The 23,712-nt window shown below is 43.5% G+C and overlaps 1 protein-coding gene across 1 annotated transcript in view; it reads right to left on the reverse strand.

Moving 5' to 3' along the window:
• Positions 1-5,793: 5,793 nt before the first annotated feature.
• The window catches only part of FAM20C (FAM20C golgi associated secretory pathway kinase), a 56,433-nt gene continuing 38,514 nt past the window's right edge, over positions 5,794-23,712 (reverse strand). The window contains 7 exon segments of the mRNA XM_062503475.1: positions 5,794-6,046; positions 6,841-6,900; positions 7,001-7,082; positions 8,589-8,698; positions 9,248-9,428; positions 16,519-16,634; positions 18,353-18,445. Of these exon segments, the coding sequence (XP_062359459.1) occupies positions 5,794-6,046; positions 6,841-6,900; positions 7,001-7,082; positions 8,589-8,698; positions 9,248-9,428; positions 16,519-16,634; positions 18,353-18,445 (895 nt within the window).

Below are 23,712 nucleotides of genomic sequence, written 5' to 3' on the forward strand. Positions count from 1 at the left end.
AGGGAACAGGGCGGGTGTGCAGGGATCACTGTGTTCCAGCAGGCTCCAGCACCACTCTGCAGTGACACATGGCTGGTGCTAGCACAGCCCCAGCAGCTGGGGATGGTAAATTTTCTGTCTTAAAACACACCCTGGGATGTGTTTTAAAGTTATGTCAGGGTCAACTAGCACGTGCCGTAGGTGGCTTTGTGCATGTGCCTGTCAGTCAGCACCTTTCCAGAAGTGTCAGAGGAATTCATGGTGAGATCCTAATGCAATTCATTGCAGTAGCCAAGGCACAACATGACCCAGATTCCCACATTCACAGAAGTGGAGAGTGCTCTGATCTGACACCTCCAGTTTTGAGATGTTCTGCTTTGGTTCCAGCTGCCAATTTCATCTGCAAGTTCCTGGGTTTGGGCTGATACCTGAGCAAGTCCCAAGGCACAATTTGAGTTGTGACAGGGTTGGGGCTGATTGTGTAGTTAGTAAGGTCATTTGCCAGAGAGGAGCTGATCTTCCAGTGCCTAAATCCTCATAAAGAAGATTAGATACAAATGTGAGCATTCCTCCCATCCTGCTCAGAACCCCTTTAGCTGGTCATCATAATTATATCAGAGTCACATAAATGAAGAACCTTGGAAAGTGTTTAATATGTCTAAAAAGGTGGAGCAGCAGGTATTCCAGCAGCTCTTTTCTAGACGCAAATCTTTGCTCTGCCCTTGCTTTGGAAGAAGAGGAATTGGTACTGCCAAATCAACAGCCTCTTTTTTGCTGATGCTTCATTTCTAACCATGGCCAGAACTTGTCTGACCTCGATTCTCAAGTCTTTTGACCTGCCAAATTGAATTGCTTTTTAATTTTTTTTTCTAGCCAGCCCCCAAAAGCATTGAAGTGGTACTTTACTTTACTTCTACATGCAAATGTAGAAGGGAGCAGATAATTGAGTTTGATCTGGTCAGACAGAGTTATGGCTGAAGGCTATCTATGAAGACTTTTAGCATAAAAATATTATTTTCAAGAAATCCAGCAGCTTCCAACGGGTAATAACTTGAAATTCCATGTGAAAATTCATCCCACAACACTCAAAATTTCATCCAAACACTCAATTTAGTTTCAAAAGAATTTTCCTTGTGCACAATTATTTCTCTGTATTGAGCCCCAAATAAAAAACCATGGGCAAGAAACTCCGTAGAAACAACTGATAGCTGGAAAAATTTCTGGAAAATGAACTTAGTGGTTATGCACTCAATGCTAGAAGAAAAGTTTGCTCCCTCAAATTATCAAATTACCAAAAATGCAAATTATTAATGCTCTAGTGAGTGTCCAGCTCCAAGCAGGACACTCAGCACTTTCAGGCTGGGGTCACGAGAGCCTTGCTGGCAGTCATTAGGTGGGGCCTGGACGTGCCAAGGTGACAAAGGGGACAATGCCACTGCTGCAGTGGACAGCAGAGTGCTCCCCTTGGACCTACACCATGCACAAGCCCACTAGATGGAACCAGAACACCCTTTGGATGCTCCTCCCTGTAACGCCCACTTGAGACAAGTTCATTTTCAGTTCAGTGCCCAAGGGCAGCAGTCAGGGTGAAATCTCAGTTTCCCTCCTCCTACACAACACATCTTGCTGCTGCTTACACTGCAATCTGCTTCAGGCTTCCAGCTTGTGTATACATCGCGGGCTCTGCTGATCACAACAGTGATACCTACTTCAAACAATGAGAGCTTTTTGCCTGCAATTTCCCTTTGATGCTTAAATAACAGAAAAACCACAAAAACAAATGAGGTTCTCCTCTGAATTACTCAGGAGAATATGGTAAGTTATTCTGCACTGTCAAACCGTTGTAATTAGGTGCTTTTATAAATACATTATCTATTTTTATCTGTTATTTATTGTGCATACTGTATTTATTGTTCTGAATGCATTATGCCCCTGACAGGCTACCACAGATTTCTCAGTGTGTTAATTGTCTGGGCCCTGCTGCTACACCCACTTTTGAGATTCAGAGACAAACCAATTGAATTCTGACATTTATTTATCTTCCTAGAATGAATATTTTTGTCTGGCAAGTAGGTAGGGCTCCTAAGGAGATGTTCCACCGTGTCATACTAATCATCCTCAGTTCCTGGGTTACTGACCAAACACAAAATGACAGCCTTTCAGAACTCACATAGCAACATCCTTTGCCTAAAGGCAAACCCCTGAGATTTCCAGAAGGAATTCATTCCAGCTGTTTCTCAGGGCAATGCAGATGCACCCCAAAAGTGGGGGTTTGCCCCTCCCTGGGCTGTACAGAGCCATCCTCAGGGCTGTGTAACCCCAAGAACTGAAAGGCAGAGGTGCAAGTTCACTCCCTAGCTCCAGTTTCCTGTCTCTCGTGCCCACTCACCCCTGCCCACGTAAAAAGGGAATAGCAGGACAAGGAACCCTAACCCTAACTCTCTGTGTAGACCTGGGGGTAACCCTAGGGTGTAACCCTAACCCTAGCAGAGAATTTAAAGCCACATGGGGGTAGCAGTGGTGCCAAGCAATAAGTTGTATAGGGAGACGTGTTGTGGCACTCCTGTGTCCTCTTGTCACTTCTTTTTGTGCTGCAGAGCCTTTGGACCTCTGGGCTTTCTAGTTTCCTGAACCCCACCTAACCCTAGGTGTAACCTTAACCCTAGGCAGAGCACTTTAAGCTGCATGGGGTTGAAGCAGATGCCAAGAAGAAAGGTGTGGAGGGAGCCGTGTTGTGGCAGTCCTGGGTTCCCCTGGACATGCCTTTTGTAGCTGCAGAGACATTGGAGCTCTGGAGCTTTGTGGTTCTCTAACTAACCCTTGGCATTACCTTAACCCTAGGTTTTTGGGAAAGGAAAAGAATTATTGCCTTATTTGCTTTTGCATGAATCAAAGCTCCAGCTGCCTGGTGGTGGGAATGCAAACACACCAGATCTTCCTGGTAGATACTGAGAAGTAACTCCAGAGCCTGCTCAATTAATCATCCTTTCCACCCCTGCAGTATCCTGCAGATCAGCTGTGTCCTCAGGTACCCTGACCACAGCTGGGGTCTGCACTCAGCCCTTGCCCTTGATCTCCTGAGCCCCTGCAGTGAGTTTACACTTGCATTGTCCACATGGGGCTCGTTCCCCCAGGTTTCTCACCAGAGGCACCAAAGAAAGGAAACCTCTCCAGCAGGTGGGCCAGTGTCTCCATCCTTCCATGGTACATGCACGTCTCATGCCAAAGAAAAGCTTCCCCTTCAGCTTTTCTGTATGCCTAATTTAGACTAGAACTGAGAAGAATTTTTATAAGTCTAGAAAGCTGTAGCACAGAGCTTACAAGGGGAAGTATCAAAGTTCAGGAAAAGAAGGAATCTAGGGGCCCCCAGAACTCTTTAAAATGTGGCAAGGATTAACAACATTTAGTTCTTTGCAGTCTGCACAAACACTACTTATTCCATACTAAACAGCACTTAGTCTATAAAAACACTACTAACTTTGCTTGTAGAGATTCAGAACCAGATCCTTAACAGTAGGTTCATATCCCTGAAAACAGCAGGTAGCCCTCTGCAGAGACCTTCAGCCTGAACTACCCTGCCAGGAGCTCCTGACCTACACCCAGCTTCTAAGGAGCCAAGACCTTCACTGATCCAATCCCCTTTGAACTAAGAGGCTGCCAAGTGCTACTTTCCAAAAGCAAACCAGGTTTGATGAGCTGATCCCAGAAGCAGAAAGCAGAGCTGCCCTGGGAAGGTGATTCTATAGCTTCTCTGCTGTCCTGGCACAATTTCATGGTGAGAAAAAGCTGCACCTGCAGGAAAGCCACAGCCAGGCACTGAAGATAGTCCAAGGATAATACCACCCATTTCACCTTTTTATAATCCCATGTGGTCTTTTTGTTTGTTTGTTTGTTTGCTTTTTTTTTTTTTTCTGGCTAATGGGAAGAAAACACTGCAGTTCCAGTGCTGTGTTGCAGAGGAATCCTTTTCATCATAGGTGGGTCTTCAAAGGTGAAAAAAAGCCATGGGATAAAACAGAAATTTTACAAGTTCATGCATAGTTGTAAAATTTGAAATATTCTGTTGTCTTTGTATGCCATGTATGTAAGAGTCATGGGAATGGGCAATAACATATAAAAAACATGTGTTTTTTAGTGATAATGAATCAACCTAAAAAGTGAATGAGCCCATATAGCAGCTTTTCCTCTCATTCATAATTTTAATATGCTGAAATGCCTACATTTTAGTCTACCTAGCTTTTGAAGTATATGGTTATGATTCCCTGGGAAAAAAAGACATCAAATGAAATAAATGGCAGCTTTGAATTATAGTTGTGATGAACATTGTCATAATAAATTCCCTCCTCACCCAGAGGAGTGATGAGTGACTCCTGGTGTACCACACCATGTTTTCACAAGTCAAATACAGCCACTTGTTCAATTTATAGCTTGCTTTTGGGCTGAAATTCTCCACAAATCTTAAATGAATGCAGCTGAACATGATTCAAGGCTATTTGGATAAGAATACCATGTTTCCAGCTAATTTAGACTGAGATTTTCTAGGTGGTTACAAGGGCTTTTGCAGCCCAAGTCAGAGGCACTGGTGTTTCTAAACCCTCTGGGGTGTCAAGGCATCATCTTTGAGAGGTGTTGCTCTACAGCTTGTTACTACAGCTGTAATGGCAAAAGGAAGGGATGCTGAAATGACAGTGAAAACAATTTTTTTTATAGGAAATATTAACTTTTTTCAACACCCTGGCCTTTATTGGCATTGCAGTGTGTATTAATCACCAATTCCCTGCTCCGGCTCCATTTGCTGCTGCTACAGAAGGGGATGACAATTTAAACAACCACTTCTGGGACACTTGGCTGGTGCACAGAGCTTTGCTCTGAACAAGATGAATGAGTCCACTTAGACAAGATGGCTACACATTTTGCATATCTTTATTGCACTTTTACCACGTTGCAAACAATTCCACAAAAATGCTGCAAAAGTAAGCCTAGAGCTGCCGAAAGCAGCTTTTTACCCATATATGTATATATTTACACAAAACTATCAAAAGCAAAATTGAAAAGTAGCAGCTCAGCTATGATAGTCTAGAAAGATAAGAGCTGCCACCTCCTTATAGACAAATAGTACAACTTGTCATTTTACATCACTTTGTAAAACCAACATTCAAGTATTCCTGTCGAAGAACAATTAGTGAAATTCCCTTCTGGTAACCCCTGTATTAATTATAATTATTATTATCATTATTATTAATTTTTTGCCTTTAAAAGTTCATAATGCCTTAACCCTTTAAATGCTGAGTAGCTGGGGGAAAATAAGCATTCAATTTAAATAAGATACAGTGGATTAGAGCACTTAAAGGGTTAACACAAAATACTAAGTGGACTGTCACCACAAATAAAGTGTGAGTCACAAAACTATGCTGTCCCTCTTAGTTAAATTTGGAAGGTAGGTCTGGGGTTTCATAGATATACCATATATAAATACAAAATATTAAGTAAAGGCCTCCTTTCTATACAAAAAGGACAAGGAGGTGTTTTGCTATCAGACTGTTGTCTGTCAGTGATTGAGTATTTTCTGAATCTTTTCATAATCTCTCTTCAGGAACTAATGAAAAGCATCACATTAGACTTATTCTTAATGAACTAATCCTTTGCAGAGTCTACACTTTACCTACTTTGGGAACAATTATATCTCATTTCTGAATTCACTGAATTCACAAAGTAGCATACACAGTCTTTTGCAAGACTTCTTTGTTTTGTTGGTTTTTTTTCTTCTTTGAATCTTCTTGACTCTTCTGATAAAAACTTAGTCTTGCCATTTCACTACCTCTCGGTTGTAACAGTGTTAGCATCCGTGTTAAAGTCATTTTCAACCACATTGTCATAACCATCCTTCTCTATGCAGTCACTGACAGCCTTGAGCACAATCCGCAGCCGCCTGTCCATGGCCTCCAAGTGGGGCTGGTAGAGGATTGGGGCTATTTTATCTTTTAGCAAAGATTCTTTCATCAGGAGACTGAGTTTGTATTCCTCCTTGGCTAACAGCTGTAATCGCAGATAGGTAGACTTCCTGATTCTGAGAGAAGGAGAAACCAAAAACACAAACCCAGTTATTTCCATCACTGCTGATCTCGACAGTGCTAAAAGGCTTACAGCCAGCATTACAGTAATGGTGGAAGAGCCTTATTCTGTGGTCTGAAATGACAAGAACCAGGCCTGTCACAGTCCTAACGAGCAGCTGGCATTGTCACCTGGTCACTGATAATTCGGGGGGGAGCCCCTAGAAGTGCAGAGGTTTTGCAGCACAGGTCTGTGGGGCAGTGCAGGCAGCCCTCACACCCCTCACCTGGAAAGGCACCAAGTGGGGCTGGTGCAGCATTCCCAGGGCCGTGTCCATCTTGGCAATGCCAGGTGTGACACACGGGGTGCTGAGCAGGGACATGTGTGACAGCAGCAGAGGCTCCTCAGGCTCACCCTGCAGGGCTGCCCAGAGCCCCCACAGACACAGAGCTCACCCTGCAAAGCTACAACTCTAAATGTCCCCTGGCCCCTCTGAAAACCCTGGCCGTGGGCACCAAGGAAAGCTGTTGAGAGGCATGTGAACAAGCTGGGATTTTGTCGCTTGATTTCCATGGGATGTGTATTTTGTCTTAAAGCTTCTCTCCCAACAGCTCATGGCCGTGTTCCTGCAAGGTCCTGATCCCAAAAGAGCATTTAATGTGGCAATGCCAATGCTCGGGGATAGCTGGTCAGGATCACAGCATCACCTCCTCTCCACAGTGTGCCGTGAAAGATTCACTTGAACATTTTCAATCCTGTTAGTGAAAACAATGGTACAAATCAGGAAACACCTCCAGAGGGAAAACATACCTGCAGCACTGGTTTAAAGGCACCAATATGGAAAGTTCATCATGGGAATATTTTCCAAACCTATTTAAAGATAAGAGCAAGAATGTAACAAAGACTGTTTTTAAAAGACTGACTTATTTCTTTTTCCTTCGATCCCAGAAAGATTATTAAAGGTATTTACCCTCTTCCATTATCTAAGTGGATAATAAAAGTTTCATTTCCAAACTTCTCAAAGGTTTCATAGTGATGTCGATCCATGTTACCTATGGAACAAAGAGAAGGAAGAAAGGCCATTCTCACTCTGGCTTGAGCCTGCAGGTGAGGGCAATGCAAAAGCCCAGTGCTTCCCAAAAACAATGGCTGGGTAGAGCAGAGAAAGCAGAGAAGCCCTGGAGTTCATTTGCTCCTACTGTGGATACCCCAAAGTGTGTGATACTGGAAGGGTTGTTAAGCCTCTGGCAGCTTTTCAAGCTCTCTGTGGCTTTTATACTTAATCTCTAAAGGGCCCATCAGGAGACAAAGCCAACCTTCCCACCCTCCAGCAACCCCTCCTGGAGTACACCAAGGAAATCCCTCTCCAGCACAACAGCATCTCAGCTGTTTGGGGAGCTGGGTCACCTGTAGGGTAGCTGTGCCCTAAGCACCAAAGCTTCCCTCCCTGGTGGCAAGGAGCCCTGCTGCTGCAGCCTGGGGTCAGTAGGGCATGTGAAGCAGACCTGGTACATGTGACATGTGCAAGGCTTTGCTCAGGGAGGAGAAAATGCCTGCTTTGAGCAGGGGTGGTAATCCTGATCACTTTATTAATACTGCATTCAATTTTCTGAACCACAAGCAAACATCCTGGTTTTCCTCTGGTAAGAACTTTGCCCCAGTTGCTGACTGCTTGGGAAGCCAGAACAGTATGTGGCTGTAAGATATGGATCAGGATGGTGCTGATCTGCACAGCTGCCCAGCTCTCCCTCTGTGATTTGCTTTTTAAGGACAATGTGCAGAGCCCTGCTGCCAAGCTATGAATTCTGTCTCCATGGCAGGGGTCTTGAGTTACTTATAGATCCCACACATGGCTCCTGAGCTGTCACCTGGCCTCTCCTGCTGCAGCCTATAGCAGGATCTAAGTGGGGGCAATGGCACAGGATGTGTTCATGCTGGCAAGTGCCCAAGGATCAAGGATGTAGGTTGACAACTCAGAGGTGTACTCACTGCAGCAGGAAAGGTTTCATACGAGAATGAGAATTAAGCTTGGAATGTGTCACTATTACCTGGCTGTAAGTAATTATTGTATTGAGATCAGATTACATAAACAGAAAAATTCCTGATACAATCCACAGCTGCCTTTGTGTCAAAGCAAGGACTCTTCCCCCCCACCCTGGCATTTTATGGAGAAGCAGCAGAGAGCACTCCTGCAGGATGAAAACAAAGCACTGGTAATGAGCAGTCCTTGCATGTGCATCCAGGAGCCATATATTACAGCAGTAAAGCACTCACTAAAGCAAACTGTGAAGCCCTTCACTGTTGTGAAGGAGACTGGCCTGACCTGCATTCATCACCACTCTGCATTTCTGAACATCTTTGTTCCTTTAATCTGCGCTGATGGGAATACATAACCATGTAAATCTGCATTTTCTCATAATCGTCTAGAACAGCACATACAGTAAATGCAGCTTCAGCCATGCTTTAGCAAACTGCTGAGCTATGCAGAGCACTGCAGAAAGAAATGGTTCTTATTCTAATTAAATGTTGCATTTAATTTTGAAAGAGATGAAACATACCCATTAGGAAATCAAAAACTGTCATATCCATTATATCCAGAATTCTGGTCCCACTGTCATATGGGGGTGTTTGTTTAACCTCTTCACAATAATCTGGATCAACTTCCCATCTGGAAAAGGCAATATTTTGATATTTTATGTGGCATACAAAGCTTACTGAAAATGACCAAAAAAATGTTATTTTGTAACAATCTACTTGTATCATATTTGATTGAGGGCAGGGTGAGGTAGAGGCAGCAAATTCCAGAAATGCAAGCAAGGAAGGAAGATTGTGACTGATGAAGAAGGAAGAAAATCACAAGACTGAAAACTATCTGGCCAGTAGCTTCAGGATTTAGGACACTAGCTGCACCATCAGTCATATGGTGCAAACACCATGAGACTTGCTAAGGGCTGCTGAGAGCAGTGAATCTTTCTCCCTCTGACAGGCCTTAGACAGGTCCCATTGCATCCTGTCAATGCCCCTGGAGGTATCTGTCCCACGAGGGAATTGTGCCACTGAAGCTCCTTTTGGGTTCGGAACCACAAGCTGGAGCTCCTGGCATGTGAAGTGCCCTGTCCCTTCCCAGGGCTGGGAAAAGCCAGCTGCTCTCCTGAGGCCAGGGACTGGATTCTTTATTTCCCTGTCACCCTGTGCAGCTTTGCTCACCACTACTCACTCTGCTTTCTTGCGCTTGTGGTAGGAACGCCTCCAAGGGTTTCTCCAGGTTTTCCTTTTTGCTAATGACAAATCAGGCAGGAAAGCAGCCAGAGACCCTTCGATCTGATCTGGTTTCCCACACAGGGCATGCTCTGTTGAGCAGTAGTAGGAGCATTCCCCATAGAAGCAGATGTTGTTGGCTGGCAAAAGAAGGAAAAGAGCTTTAAAGCCTACCCTTAAATTAGTATTGAGAATTCATAAAAGCACTGATGTTATGTAGGAGCAGAAATAAATCCAAACCTCTGTTACTACACATAGTTTTCCTCCACTAAAACCACTAGAAAGACATCCATTTCAGTGGCTGGGATCACACCCTGTGCTAAGCTCTTTGTGACTATTTCCAGTTTATTTATATTCCCCAAACCTATTTTTTTTAAAATCCTGTCCTTTCTTTTAATTTTCCCAGGCTGATACATTCCTTGTGTGCTATTTGCTACCCCAGGCTGGAACCCCAAATCTCACAGCTGATGAAGTGGCATGTGCCCAAAATTAAGTCACTTCTCAAAATCTTGGCTTGTTTCTTTAAGAACAGAAAACATTTCACTCATTTCCTTGCTGGTACCAGAAGAGCTGGCAGTTTTTGCAAGGAGAATTATTTACCATCAAGAGGGGGTGTGTGTGGAAGGTGGAGACAGCACGGACGTAACGCTGTCAGCACACATCTCAGACACAAATCCCTTCCTCCACACCTCACATTACTCCAACAACCACAGAAAAAGAATCTGCAGCAGGTTTTGGACCGTGTGTTACCTTAGAACCTTCCCAAACCTGCCACCATGTATTTCTGTACCAACAGGAACACCCACCTCTCTACAAGAACACCCTGCCCACGGGAATTCACTGAAGGTGACAGAGAGCAGCTCATCCCCAAAGCCACCAGCTCCGGACTGTGAGCAGGAAGAGGAGCACACTGCTGCTCTTGCCAGTGTGCTACAAGTCTTGTGACATTGCTTCATGCACATAAAGTGTCATTAGAGGAAGACTGTGCCCTTTCCTCACGGTAATGCATGAAGTTGAGAAGTCACATTGCTTCCTAATTCCCCATAAGGCCTCTAAATCTAAATATTGTTTCTGAGCTCCTCTCCCTCTGGGCAGGCTCAGTGTAAATGAGGCAGGAAGGGCTGGGAGTAGTGGGAGGCGATTTTCTGGCTGCCACAGGAAGGGTTTGCACGGCAGTGATGCCCTGCAGCACAGAGCCCTGCACGTCACGGTGACATCCCCAGCACTCACCTGCACCCAGCAGTGCCTGGTGGAGATGGGGCACTGCCAGGGGACATGGTGAGTCAGGAGCACAGGGGACAACTCTGGGGATGACAGGAGGGAGGGAGGGACAGAGCAAGGAGCTGCATTTGAGGGAGGAGAAGCAGGGGGCGTGGAACGGCCAAGAGGTCTCTTGATGCTTTTGATTAACTAGCTGCATTATCTGGGGCTGGCTGTTAAACCATGGAATTATACCCAATAACCACACTATAAGGCTGACGTGTTGCTACCTGACAATCTGTCCCAGCTTCTCACTGATGTCCCAGCTTTCTCTGTTGATGCCCACCTGATCTGTCCATGAAGTTGTGATTACTCTAAGACAGCATTTTTGCATCAGCCTGACTCGCAAGGGCCACCCATCCATCCATGCTCAAGAACAACTAACCCAAACTGTTTATTTATAATCACAGGGTTGGATCACAGCACTTAAATATATCCTGGCAAAGTCCAGAAATATTTACTCTGTGGCCAAAAAAGATTGTTGACAATTACTCAAGGAAAAGAGAAGTACTTCAGGGAGGAGAAAAGGAAGAACAGCAATTACAAAAGGAAGGAAGGAAGGAAGGAAGGAAGGAAGGAAAGGAAGGAAGGAAAGGAAGGAAGGAAAGGAAGGAAGGAAAGGAAGGAAGGAAAGGAAGGAAGGAAAGGAAGGAAGGAAAGGAAGGAAGGAAGGAAGGAAGGAAGGAAGGAAGGAAGGAAGGAAGGAAGGAAGGAAGGAAGGAATCACTCAATATATCTGTACTTCTGAGTTTGCAATTTAAGTGTTTTACCAAGCAGAATATCCTCTCTTAAAAATTGTATTTCTGCTGATTTGAAGCTGTAGTGGGGCTTGGGATTCCATTCAGCTGTCTCAGCATTACGCCCTCATCCATGGAGGGAGGGAACCATGCAGATTTATCTTGACTGCCTGAGATAACTTATCTTTCTAGGGTTTCTATGACCTGACTTCCACCTGGCAGCAGGAAGCCAGTGCTCGTTTATCCCCTGCTGAATCAGTTTTGTAAAGAGCAAAAGGCCCAGCAAACACCCCCCACGCCATCACAGCCTCTGCTTCTCACTATGTAAATCTGACCTTTCAAGAAAAAGGAGTTGTATTAAACACAGCATTTTACTCAGTGGGAAGATAAATACTCTGTTTAATAGTTTGCTTCTGTATTCAGCTTCAGGAACAATGAAACCCTGCTCTGTATTGTCAACGAAAGCAACTGGGGCTAATCACTTGACAGTAATCACACACTGGTATCCAGGTAAGTGCTGAGGAGAGCTGGGGGCTCTGGCAGGGCTGGTGTTTGCTGCTGCAGGGCTGTGCAGTGAGCACGTGTCTGCCTGCACCATGCCAGCCACTCATCCCACTCATCCCTGCCAGGATCTTCCAGCTATTGATCCTCCAGGAGCCCCATCCCCTGCTCCAGCATCCAGTGCCCTGAACAATGGCAAGATGTGTCCTGTCATTAAGACAGAGAACTTGAACTAAAACCACACGTAGATTTCTCAGTGAGAAGTTACTTTCAGTGGCAAATCCTTTTCTGCCAGCAGTTATTCCCCTCATGGCCTCAGACCTGTGGTACCTACTCCCCACAGCTCCTGTCCAGTTTCTGGGGATAGAGGAGGTGAAAGGATGCTGGATCTGAAGCTACTGCTAAAGAATTAACTGCCTTGATTGATACAGAATAGACATCTTATTATGTCTGCCCTAGTCCTTACATACTGGCAGTAAGATGAAGTGGCCTGAATTATCTGGGGAAACATTCCTTTTTGAGGTTTCTTAAAAAATGTAGGGGAAAAAAAAAAGAGGCACCAAATATAGAAAACCACAGCTCTCATTTAAGACTTCAAGGTGCTGTAGCAAGGCTTTTTGAAACCTAAGTAGGTGACCCACATTCTGCACAGCAGGATGAGGGTGATATTCCAGCTAGAGACACAAGCCCAGAGCTTCATGGCAATCCCATGCTGAGAGCAGGGTTTGGCTTTCCAAAGCAGAAATAGGAGAGAAAGGGGAGATGAGCTCCCTGCTGGAGCACAGTCCTTCTCCTCTCACTAAAATTGCCCAAACCATATGTTCCTCTCACCAGATAAAGGTGTTTCTGCATAACTACACCTGCAAAAGGAGCAACAGCCAGGAATTTGTGCTCCTGCTGGGTAGGCAGGAATGGCAACAGCAGCAGTGATGGCAACCCAGACAGGAGGGATGTTTATACACACTGGAATGTCCAAATCCTGTGCATTTCCAGCATGCAAAACCCTTCTACACTTGAAACCAAAATTGTTTCCCCAAAGCACCAGAGGGGCAAGAGAACCCCATGTTTCAGTGTCTGATTTTTGTTATCTGAGGAGGACTAGATGTGATTTGTAATGAAATACAGGCAAAAATCATGGTCTGGTGATTGAAACCCCAATTAAAACAATTAAGAACCAGAGTGTCTGTGTATTCATCTGCACCTTCTCTGTGCATCCTCCTGATAGCTGAGCAATTGTTCTTCTCCAGAAGAAAAGGAACAAGGGGGGATACCTTAAAGCAAATTGCTTGGTAGAGCAATTCTTTTATTCAGCTTTGCATGACTGTTAATAGAGGACATTTAGCAAGCCTGTGCAATTGGAGTACTGGAAAGAATCCTGAATATTTACTACAGCAATGCATGAGAAGGTCTTTCATTTACTTGCTCAAAATAATAGGTAATTCAGAACTGCTATTGTATGCTGAGAAAGAAAAAATCCATAATCCCTTGGAATTGGTTAATATGAACAAAACCACAGTGCTTACTAGCTGTGTAACATTGATTTCTTTAAGCTGCTGCCTCAATTATTTCCAAAATGAAGGCTGACATCATTAATATGTCTCTTTTTTCCTAGCAAATTACCATGCATTTGTAAGAGTAGCAGGGCTACTGCAGTCTGCAGTGCTGCAAAGGACATAAAATTAATTTAAATAATTACTGACCTAATTCCATTTCTCATGTTTAAGTCCAAACTGCCTGAAAGTGCACTTTTCTGCAATCTGCTTTCTCTCTGAGTGCAGCCTAATGCATCCACTGACCTGCCTGCTCACAGCCATTGTCACCTTTCCATGGGAGCAGGGATGCTGCTTGGCACTGTGCTCTGAAGCTGCCTGTGGCTCCCTGGCCCTGATTTCCATGCCTGATGGGACAAGGGAGGTGGCCCAGGAGTGGAAATGCAGTGAGGTTTCTTTCAACACATCCTCCCACTGGTCTGGGAGATAATGTGCTTGGACAATGCTCCTGGTGGGATCCTTGGGGTGCCCTGTGCAGGGCCAGGAGCTGGGCTTGATGAGCCTGATGGACCCCTTGCAACTCATTCCATGATCCTGTGATTAATGAGTATCATCACTAATCACCCTCTGAGGGTGCAGAACATGGGCTCCCAGCCTGGGGGGAACATCTTCCTATAAAATCAGTCTCACTTAGTGCTCCTTTAATTTGAAGAGCTGTGTATGTGTGCACGGAGAGGGATATTTTGCCAGCAGGCACCAAGTGTCCCCATGACCATGGATTGTCATCACTGAGCACGTCTGGGGATGGAGATGCAGTGACAGAGCCACCTGAAAGGGAGTCCCAGAGGGTCCTCTATAGGCTTGTGCTGGTGCACAGCCTGGTTTGTGCATGTGCCAAGAGGTCACACTTCAAATTCTCACCTTTGGAGGCAGCTCTCCCTCAAAAGCAACTGGTTCAGCTGTCCTTCATCTGCCAGAGGGGCCAGTCAGCCCCTGAGCCTTCCCCAGGCTCCCTGTTCCTTCTTCATCCTCACCCCCCAGACCACGAGTCTCACCACAGCATCTCCCTCTTCTCCTTCTCTGCCCTCAATCTGCTGCCTGAGCTGCCTGCTGGGACTGTGGAGGTTGTTTCTAAAAGCTTAATTTGGGATCTTTGTTATTTTTTTCATTAAACGTTAATTAATGTCTGCCTTTTAAGGTCAGTATGAAATACAAGACAGAGGTTGGGCATATGTTAATGAGAATCTGACTAATTAAACTGGGGACTTGTAGGGAAGAACTCTGACAAGTAACCAACATGATTTAACCAAAGTATATTGATTCAGGAAATGTAAAATAGAAAGAAAAATTAATTGCTTAAGCATTTTATTCTCCAGAAAAGCCTGATTCATAGTTAATCAAATATTTTAATTTAATTTATCTGAGACCTCTAAATAAATTTGAAAAAAGGATTATGCTTGTATGTCTGGAATTTCGTAATGGCAAGATAAAGATCCTCATTGAACTGGCAGCTGTAACTCTGTATTGCCCTGCTCTGGCTGCTGTAAGCTGCTCAGTACTTGAGAACAGTTTTGTAATTCTCAGAAATCATTCAAGTTCACTCCTAAGCCTTGAAATATAACCTAAGAAGACTAAAAATCAAGCAGACCTTCTAATCCACATCTTATTTGCTAAAATAGGATAAATTGATTTATGTTTAAAGTGAGCCAAAGCACCTTGTGCATTGTCAAAGATTTTTTGCCATTTTTTGAGCATATTTACCCACAAAAATCATGCCAAAAAAAAAAAAAAGTATAGAGGGACAAAGATGGAGGGAAAGCGACTAAGGCAGATGCAGAAATGTATGTCCACCAGGTTTGGTAAACATGTATTTTCACCATAACTATGCATGTAAAATTGGAGTGCTCATAATACTGAGTACAATTAAACCTTCTGAAATTATGTAATGTATTTTACAAGTGGTGTTCCTGGAATAAATAACTGTCTGCTCAACTGTGTCCTGCAGAGCTGAATATAAATATGAAGCTATAAATAACAGCTGTAATAATGATTTTATTTGGGATCAGAAAAGTGTGATAAACATTTTAAGAACAAAATCTCAGCAACAACAGGGCTCTGGTTTCCAGCTAACAGCAATAAATTACAGTTACATTAGGAGAAACTGTAATTAAGTCTTTGGATCTTGACTTTAGGGATCTGGGATAAACAGCTTCTGGCCAATCACTCACAGAACAAGGGAGAGGTCTCCAGAGGTTTCTGCTCCAGATTGCCTCTTACACAAGTCACAGCCTCAATTCAGCAAAGCACACTTGCACACAGCTGAACCAGTATGAGTTGAGCTACTGGAATGTGGCACTGTGCTTTAATTTGAACCTATAACCTATACATTCTATATGGAAGAACAAACTTAAACAATATTTCTGTACCTTAACTCAGAGCCCTAATTTCTCCATCTCAGCATCCCAGAGGTTAAACAGAGATGCTGCCACTTTTTCCCACCTTTTATCCATTTTTCCCTATTCCAGTTGTATATTCTGGTGGGCAGGATAGGATTTTGTCCTATGCTTGTAAAATTCCCACCCTGTGGAGCTCCATCCTTGACTAGGTCCACAAAATATGAAAGACTGAAGATTAAGAAAGAATGGTATCAGCTTCTGGGTCAGCCCTCAAAGCAAGAGAGAGGACTGGAAACAATTCAGGTCACTTGTAGCCCAACAGAGAATTTGAGCTGGAAGAAAGAAATATTATATATCTATTTCTTGATTTTTTATCCAAACTCCTGTTGTAATAAAACCTGAATGGCTCTGAGAAATAAGTTTTGGTCCTCCAGTCAAACCCAGAAATAATTGCCTCTGACCAGCAGAAGTGACAGATCACATTGCAGTAGGGAAAAAAAAAAAACAAAACCTGAATAACTAATGGGCTTGGTAATAAAGTTTTGGGTAAACTGAGAGCACCAGAAACAATAACCTTAGAAATTGTTCTACATAAAACATTTGTTGAATACACTGCTTTGGAGAACATAAAAGCCTCTCTCTGCGGATAATTTGTCAAGGGGAAAAGGCACTCAACTCAAAACAATAAAGTCTTCTTTGTAAGCTATGTCTCCACATTTATTTTTATTCAAAGGTCTAGGAGACAGTTTTATTAGAAATATCTGAGCAATTAAGCAATCTACACATCGTTTCCTTAAGTATGTGTTCAGCAGGATAGAGAGAAGAGAGCGTTATTGCCAGGACTACCTGGTGAGATGAAAAATGTTCTCCACAGCTTCTTGTCACGAGTAACATCCCGAATTTCTCTCGTCATGTTCACCAGTCTACCTGCAACCGGGGGCACGCGCCGGAAATCCAGGATCCTGCAGGAGGGAGAAAAGACATATAGTTTATGTAAAGGATTAAAATGTAATGATAGTTATAGGTTTTAGGAAGCTTCATTACACTCTGAAGGCACATTTATCTGGGGTATTTAAGGAGTATAAAGCCCATCAACTTTCAACTGGATAATTCCTCATGTAATGTATTACAAAATATGTCCTGAATATAATGAGCTTTGCTTTGCCTATATAGTATGGGGTAAAATAGAAGAAAAGCATGGTTCCATGATAAAAATGAAGATACATACAATTTCAAAAACCAGAGACAGCAAAAATTCATTTTTTTACTTCGTGCTGCTTCATGATTGTTATGACATGCATTTTGCTCACTAGTTTTTTAAGTGACTTGGGGAATGGGATTTCAGCCTCTTTCTTCTATAAACACCATGTAATTCTTTTTCTGACAGCTTTAGTATGTGGTTGATTTATTTCCTCCTGCTCCTCTCTGTTTTAATACCCTTATACCAACCTAAACAATCTCCCTGAGACCAAAAATCTTCCCACGGGCCAAGGGTGGGAGAATAGCCTCTTCCTACCCCAAACTCCCCCGCCTTCATAGATCATAAAAACCTCCCTATGAAGCACTGCTATTAGATACAGGAGGAGAGCAAAGACCCCCTACAAAGTCTCCCCATAGGCAGGATTTTTATATCCACTGTCTGCTGTTCAGATTGTCTACATTGGTAGCAACTGATTTTCCTGCTTAGTGTGTGGATATTTAACATAGCCCCCATAGGAACCCCACTGATGTTTTTTTCTACAGCACCATCTGCTTTAAAAGGCAATATAAAATATAAAGCAGAAGGGATCAACACCAAGGTCAACAACAATAAAATAGAGAGGATGCTTGAAGGATCTGATCAGGATTGGCTCTTACTGGCAAACCTACCCCGTGCCACCCACCAACACGTTCCCATATCCCAGCCATCATCCCAGAAGGCAGCAGTGCTACACAAACCCCCAAATAATTTGTGGCCCCAAAGCTTTGCAGTTTTGGAAGGATGTTTCTTGGCCTTTCCCAGCATGAAAAGTGAAATGCCATTCTTTTCAGACATACTGTTAATCACTAATTAGTAATCCCCCCCTCCCCAGTCTGGTCAGGCAGGGCAGTCTTGGGGTATCCAACATCCCCTGCACTAACTCTGGAGGGGGGACATTTTCATTTCAGCAACAGGAGCATGAGATCACCACCACTGCCCTCTCCTTCCCACTAACTTCTGGCCTAAATATGCTCCTGATCTGGGACAGTCCCAGCTTTTTGCTGTGAAACCAGAACTCCCTTCCATCTCTATCACTCCTCTCTGAATACTCACACCATTCCCCACGGCTGGTTTGGGTCTCCATGCCCTGGAGCTAATTGGGGTGAGCCAGATTCCCATCACACTAATGTGGCACATTCCCTGGGAGATGGGCCCTCTCCATATGTACTTCAAGATCACAAGGGAAATTAATTTTGCAGCCTCTCTTCAATATAACTTCTCTTTCTTTTTGAGAATTACTTATTGCCAGGTTTCTCATTCCCAGAGTAAGTTTCATTTCCTAATTATTAACTTACTCTTTCATCATCCGCCATTTCATTTATTCATGGCATTTGCTCCACTTTCCCCTTTTAAAAAGTAATTCAGTTACAGGAATGGCCAAGTGCAGCAACTTATCACAATATTTCCCCTTTTCTTTTAATGCCATTCTGTTCTACTTGCCTGTCCAGATGAAATGCTGCTATTTCTGCATTATGTCTCTCATAGTCTGAGAAGTAAAAAAAGTCAGGTGGGGTTTCTTGTTCTCTGGTTTGCCTGCAAAGGAAAACAAGGGAAGTGTTTTAATGAAGGGTTAGAATTCCTAAGGAGCAGTGCTCAGTCATCAGCATGCTGTTCAGGAGTTCAGTATTGTTTGCTTAATGGAAGACCTTTAAATACCTCATTTGTGCATTATTTGCCATGCAGCCTTAATTTTATCCTCTTTTTAAAACTACTCTAACAAAAAATAGGAATTCAAGACTTGTGCAGGCAGTGTGCTGTCACAAAGCTGTTCCACTCAAAACTCTCACTCTATTTAACAAGATCTGTTTTATCACTCTTGAACATTTCATTAGCAATAGCTGTGAAAACAATGTCATTTCATTAAATTATCATTAACTGTAATTACGAACATTCCAAAAGTAATAACATTTTTCTTTCATCTTTGGCAGCCATGCAGCTTCTGAATAGAATATGCCTGTCCCTCTGTATTACTTAGAGCCAAAAGTGACATGTTTTTCTCATTTCAGAAGGAACAGGATCATTGCAGTTTGATGGCCACAACACTTGTCATGTTTCAAAGAACAATAAAAAGACTGTGCTTGAGAGAGGATGCAGAATTTGTTGTTTCTTCAGTTTAAGAACCAATAATACATGTCATTCTGATAGGGAGGCTGGAAACAGAAAGGCTAAAGCTTCCACACCATAGTACATGGAAAATACAAATCTGTGTGTAAGAGAGGAGTCAATGTCTGTCTCACTCGAGGCAGCTTCCAGTCCTTTTGGATGGAGCACAACTCAGCAGCTGACCAGTGCAACATCTGGGTCTCACCTCCACCTGTTTCAAAGTCCTCAGAGGAAGGTAAGCACAGCAAAGCTGCCTGCAGAGCATCAGTAGGGAAGGACAGCTCTTCAGAAGAGGAAAACAAAGCACTTTCTCATTCCCTGCTGCCACAGGTGGCCCAGCTGACAGTTCCATGCATCACTGGTGCTGCCTGCTGGCAATTAAATACAGCTGCTGCACGGGGACCTTGGGGCATGAGAGGCCTTGGGGTGGTGCTGGTGCAGAGCTCAACCCGCCACTGAAGTCCTAATTTTGGGTTTGTCGGGGACCTGAAGCTGTGTCCACCCACCACTGTGACTACCAGAGCTGGTGTCTGCTCACAAGCCCTCACGGGGCTCTCCAAATTGCTGGAGAAACCAGGTAAGTCTTGTGGTTTTTGGCTGTACGATGACTTTGCTGTGCACCCAGTGGTTTGAAAGCCTAATATCCTTTTTCAGACATTCCTTTTTATATTAACATCTTGGCAAGGTATTCTATCTTGCCCTAAATGATGAACAACATCAAGGTATTTGTCTTGTGTCCAGTAGAAGTCAAGGTCAGGGTGGCCTTAAAGACTCCAGTGATGATCTGGCAGAACAGCACTGCCCACTGTCACAGCAGTGGTCATGGAGGTGGCCAGCACTTGGCAGAAGTCCTGCTAGGGAGCTGCTGTGACCACAAAGGGTTCACAAGGACACAAGCTAAAAGTGAGACTGGCATAAAATACAAAACAGCATTTTGCTTTGTCTCCATAAGAAATGCAAAATGGGAAGGAGCATACCCACAAAGAGGAACAAGAGAGAGCAGAACCTCACACAACACACTAAGCAGTCAAGACAACAGTTAGGAGAGCTGCAAGATCATTGTGCATATTCTCCTTAAAAATGAAGGAATGAGCCCAGAATATGAATTCACAGAAATATACATAAACCCCTTTCTGCTGGACATAAAATTGCATATTTGTATATAACCTTCTCTCCTCTCCAGATTTTAAAAGAGATAATTTCTTTGACAAATACTCACCCCAAGATTTCACAAACTTTACACACGTCAAGCACAGCTGATAAGGGGCAGAAAATATTACTAATTAGCTAACCAATGCCATCTGCTTTTTATCTCCTGGACACTTCAAAAGAAACCAGGGCTTCTTCATTATAAGAAAACCTTGCTCCAGAAAATCAGAGTTAACTGAGGGCTGGATCTCAGCCTTGCAAGCACAGCCCTGCCCCAGCCCAGCTTGTGCTCCCTGCCACCCCTGGCTATGGCTCTGGGTATTTTTCACTTGGAAGTAAGTGCAGCTGTTCTGCAGGCTCAGGCTTGTTTGCATATATTTTCCTGCTGTCATAATGTATTATTAAGTGGTAGCACACCCTCTTAAGAAAATAATAAAATTGATTGCCCTAAAACCTTCCAAAATGGTCACCAAATCCACAGTGCAATCTAGACAATGGAAATACCAGCACTTTTTGAACCTGATGACACAGCACAAAACAAACTCCCAAATGTCTTTAGTGCTTAAGGTGCTTCCCTCTACAAAAACCACTCTCCAGCCACTTTTCATGTGGTCCATGCCCATGTCCAGCACGTGGTACCCACTTCTCTGCCTCTTGAAAATACAGAGTTATTCAGAAAGTAGGCTAGAAGGAGGATTTACCAACCCCCCAAGATGCTTTACATTCCTTATATTCCCCTGCAGAGTTCTCCAGAACTAAGTCATAGCAGATCCGAACATGAAACCCTCTCCTGAAATAACCTTGAAATATCCTTTGTGCTGACTTAACTTCTACGGATATAACAGAAACTGGGTTCCTTGGATCTCACATTAACTAGACAGATTTTTATTCAAGCAGACATTCATTTTAAATTTGATGTCTGCAGCAGGACCTGAAGAGATTCCTTGGGAATTCCCCAGCCAGAGCAAACTGCCATGCCACCAGCAAACACTGACACGTGTGTGGATTGTAGCCCAAGATACACAAGTGAATTAATAAAGCCACATGAGTCTAACAGAGCTCTGAACCAATGCCATTAACAGACTAATATGAGAATGGCTTTAAGCGTCAAAAGGCACCTACATCATAATCTAGAATTTTTACTTTATCCAACTGCATTGATACATCATTTTATCCATGTTAAAAATTGCGCCCCCCTTATTTTTTAACTCTGCACAATCTAATCAAGCCTGTTTGTTGTTAATTCTTTTCATGATCTATTCTGATGTAAAAATATAGAGAGGTGGAAGATCAAACTGCTCTCAGCAAGTCCAATCAGTTATTCCAGCTTTAGATCATGGTAACTAGTCTTCAGCCCCTAAGTGACAGGCTGGGAAAAGGGAATGAACTCCCAGACCCTTCCAGGTGAAGTAAAACATATTTTAAAACAACCTCATAACATGTTTTAATCAGAATTGCATTTTAAAAGGGAAAAAAAAACAACCCACCCCTACCCACAAATGGTTTGGTTTTATCACCTGATGGTTATTGAAGGTTATTGTCTAATAAAATGACACATATAATGAGCAAAGAGACCAATGTGCTGAGCCCTCTGCAGCAGCACACACTTCTGAGGGACAGTGAATTCCAGGCTGAGCTCCTCAGTGCCAGCAGTGCCATCCCACACTGAGCAGGGACAGGTTCTGCACAGGTTGCAGACGGTGGGAGAGGATTTCTGGCAGCAGCTCTTATTTTGCAAACAGTTGGAATCTGGTGATCCTCTCTTTGGAGAAGGATTTGGCAGATATTTATAATGGCAGGCTGGGAAGCTCTGGAGGAGAGACAGATGGAGGTCTGTTGATACTGCACACAGTTAAAAATTACACCGTGGCACCAGCCCAATTACAGCATGAGGAAAAGACAAATCAGCACCGTAACACGTGTAGGGAAGAAATAAGAACTGAGGGGAAATCAAAGCCCATGACGATTTTCCCACCATGGCACAACTCAGAAAAAAGAAAAAAAGGAAGCACAGAATGATTTTAAACAGGACAGGGACATGTTTGTGTTGACACAAGACAAGATGTAACTGTGTTCTGATCTGGTGGCTATAAAAGTGAGTCATGCTTACAAGCAGAAGAGAGAAAGCTGCTCTGATAAATGAACAGTCATGAATAAATCTGGCGAGTCAGCTCCATTCTAGCTATGGTAGCTATGGCTGGGACCTGGTTGGGTGTTCAGTAGTATTTGGATAAATCAACATGGTGATTTATGCTCAGAAATAATTGTAAAGTCTCAAGTTTCTCCAAACTTTTTTTTTTTTTTTTGCAATTACTTGGTCTTCCAACCTCAACATTAATATCTTCTCAGGAGTTTTCTTTTTTGCTGTTCATGAACCAAATCACCACAGGATGACTGCAGGCTCTGCAGGCTCTCTGATATTCCAGAAAACAATATTATAAAAACTAAAAACTAAACCTTTACCATGGAAATCTGTATTTGATTTCCACGATCACTAGAATACACCTGCCTAAACTACCAGGATTAATACCCACCAGGGCTGTGCATTACTCGAAAGAATCCTGCTCAGTGCCAGACTTCCTCTGCTCTGGAGGGGTTCTGTTATCTGTACAGCAGCCAGAAAGCCAGAAAATAGGGCAAAGAGCCCAGTGTGAGCTAAGTGTTATCCTGACAGACACATGCTGTCTTCCCATGCTGCATCCAGAGACATCTCTGAGACACCTCTTGTGTCAGACCCACGTCCTGAGCTAATGAGAGGATGTGCTGCTGCTTGGAAAACAGCTCCTGTTAAATAGGTTACCCTCGTGTTCTGACACGTAATCGGGAGAATCAGCCTGATTCCCTCACTGGGATTAGACATGATTAGGGAGCACAACAAGGAGCTTTGCTGCAGCATGGAGCATGTTTGCTTGGGTCAGGCCGTTTTGCAAACAGAGCCCCTGCCTGACCCAGCCAGGGGAATTGGGCAGCAGCAAACTCATAGGAAATATAAACCAGCGAGGCTTTGTACTTGCATTGGCAGGACAGGGCTAACACTGATAAGAGCATGATTTGTCTATCGGAACAGATAACAGGAGATTAACTGGGTCTACCCACGGCTATAGGAGGCTATTCTTCTCCTTTGGAAAGCAGCTTTCCTCTCTTCCTGTGGAGCACTTAAGGTGTTTAGATGCCTGTCCTGAAGCCCAGTTGCAGGCTCAACAGATCATACACAGTGTTACCTATATGATAAAATATAGCTAATACAAGACTAAAGGGATAGTTAATGAAAGACTAAATGGTGGCTACTCAGCAGTTTGTTGCTGTTTGAATGATTTTATGGCCTGGAATGGACTTGGGAATTCTTTGCATTTGGAAGCTCCACAAGCAGCCCCTTGATTCAGTGCACCACTGAAACACAGAGCTCCATCAATTCCAGAGAGCCTTTCTTCCAACACAGACAGGCATTGAATCTTCCAAGCCCTTACTGATGAACTTCTTCTTTGTACTAATGGAAAACTCAGACTCCAAGTCCACTGTCTGCTTGCAAGATCTTCTCCCTCCCTTCC

This window comes from Cinclus cinclus, chromosome 16, assembly GCF_963662255.1.
Source record: "Cinclus cinclus chromosome 16, bCinCin1.1, whole genome shotgun sequence".
NCBI lineage: Eukaryota > Metazoa > Chordata > Aves > Passeriformes > Cinclidae > Cinclus > Cinclus cinclus.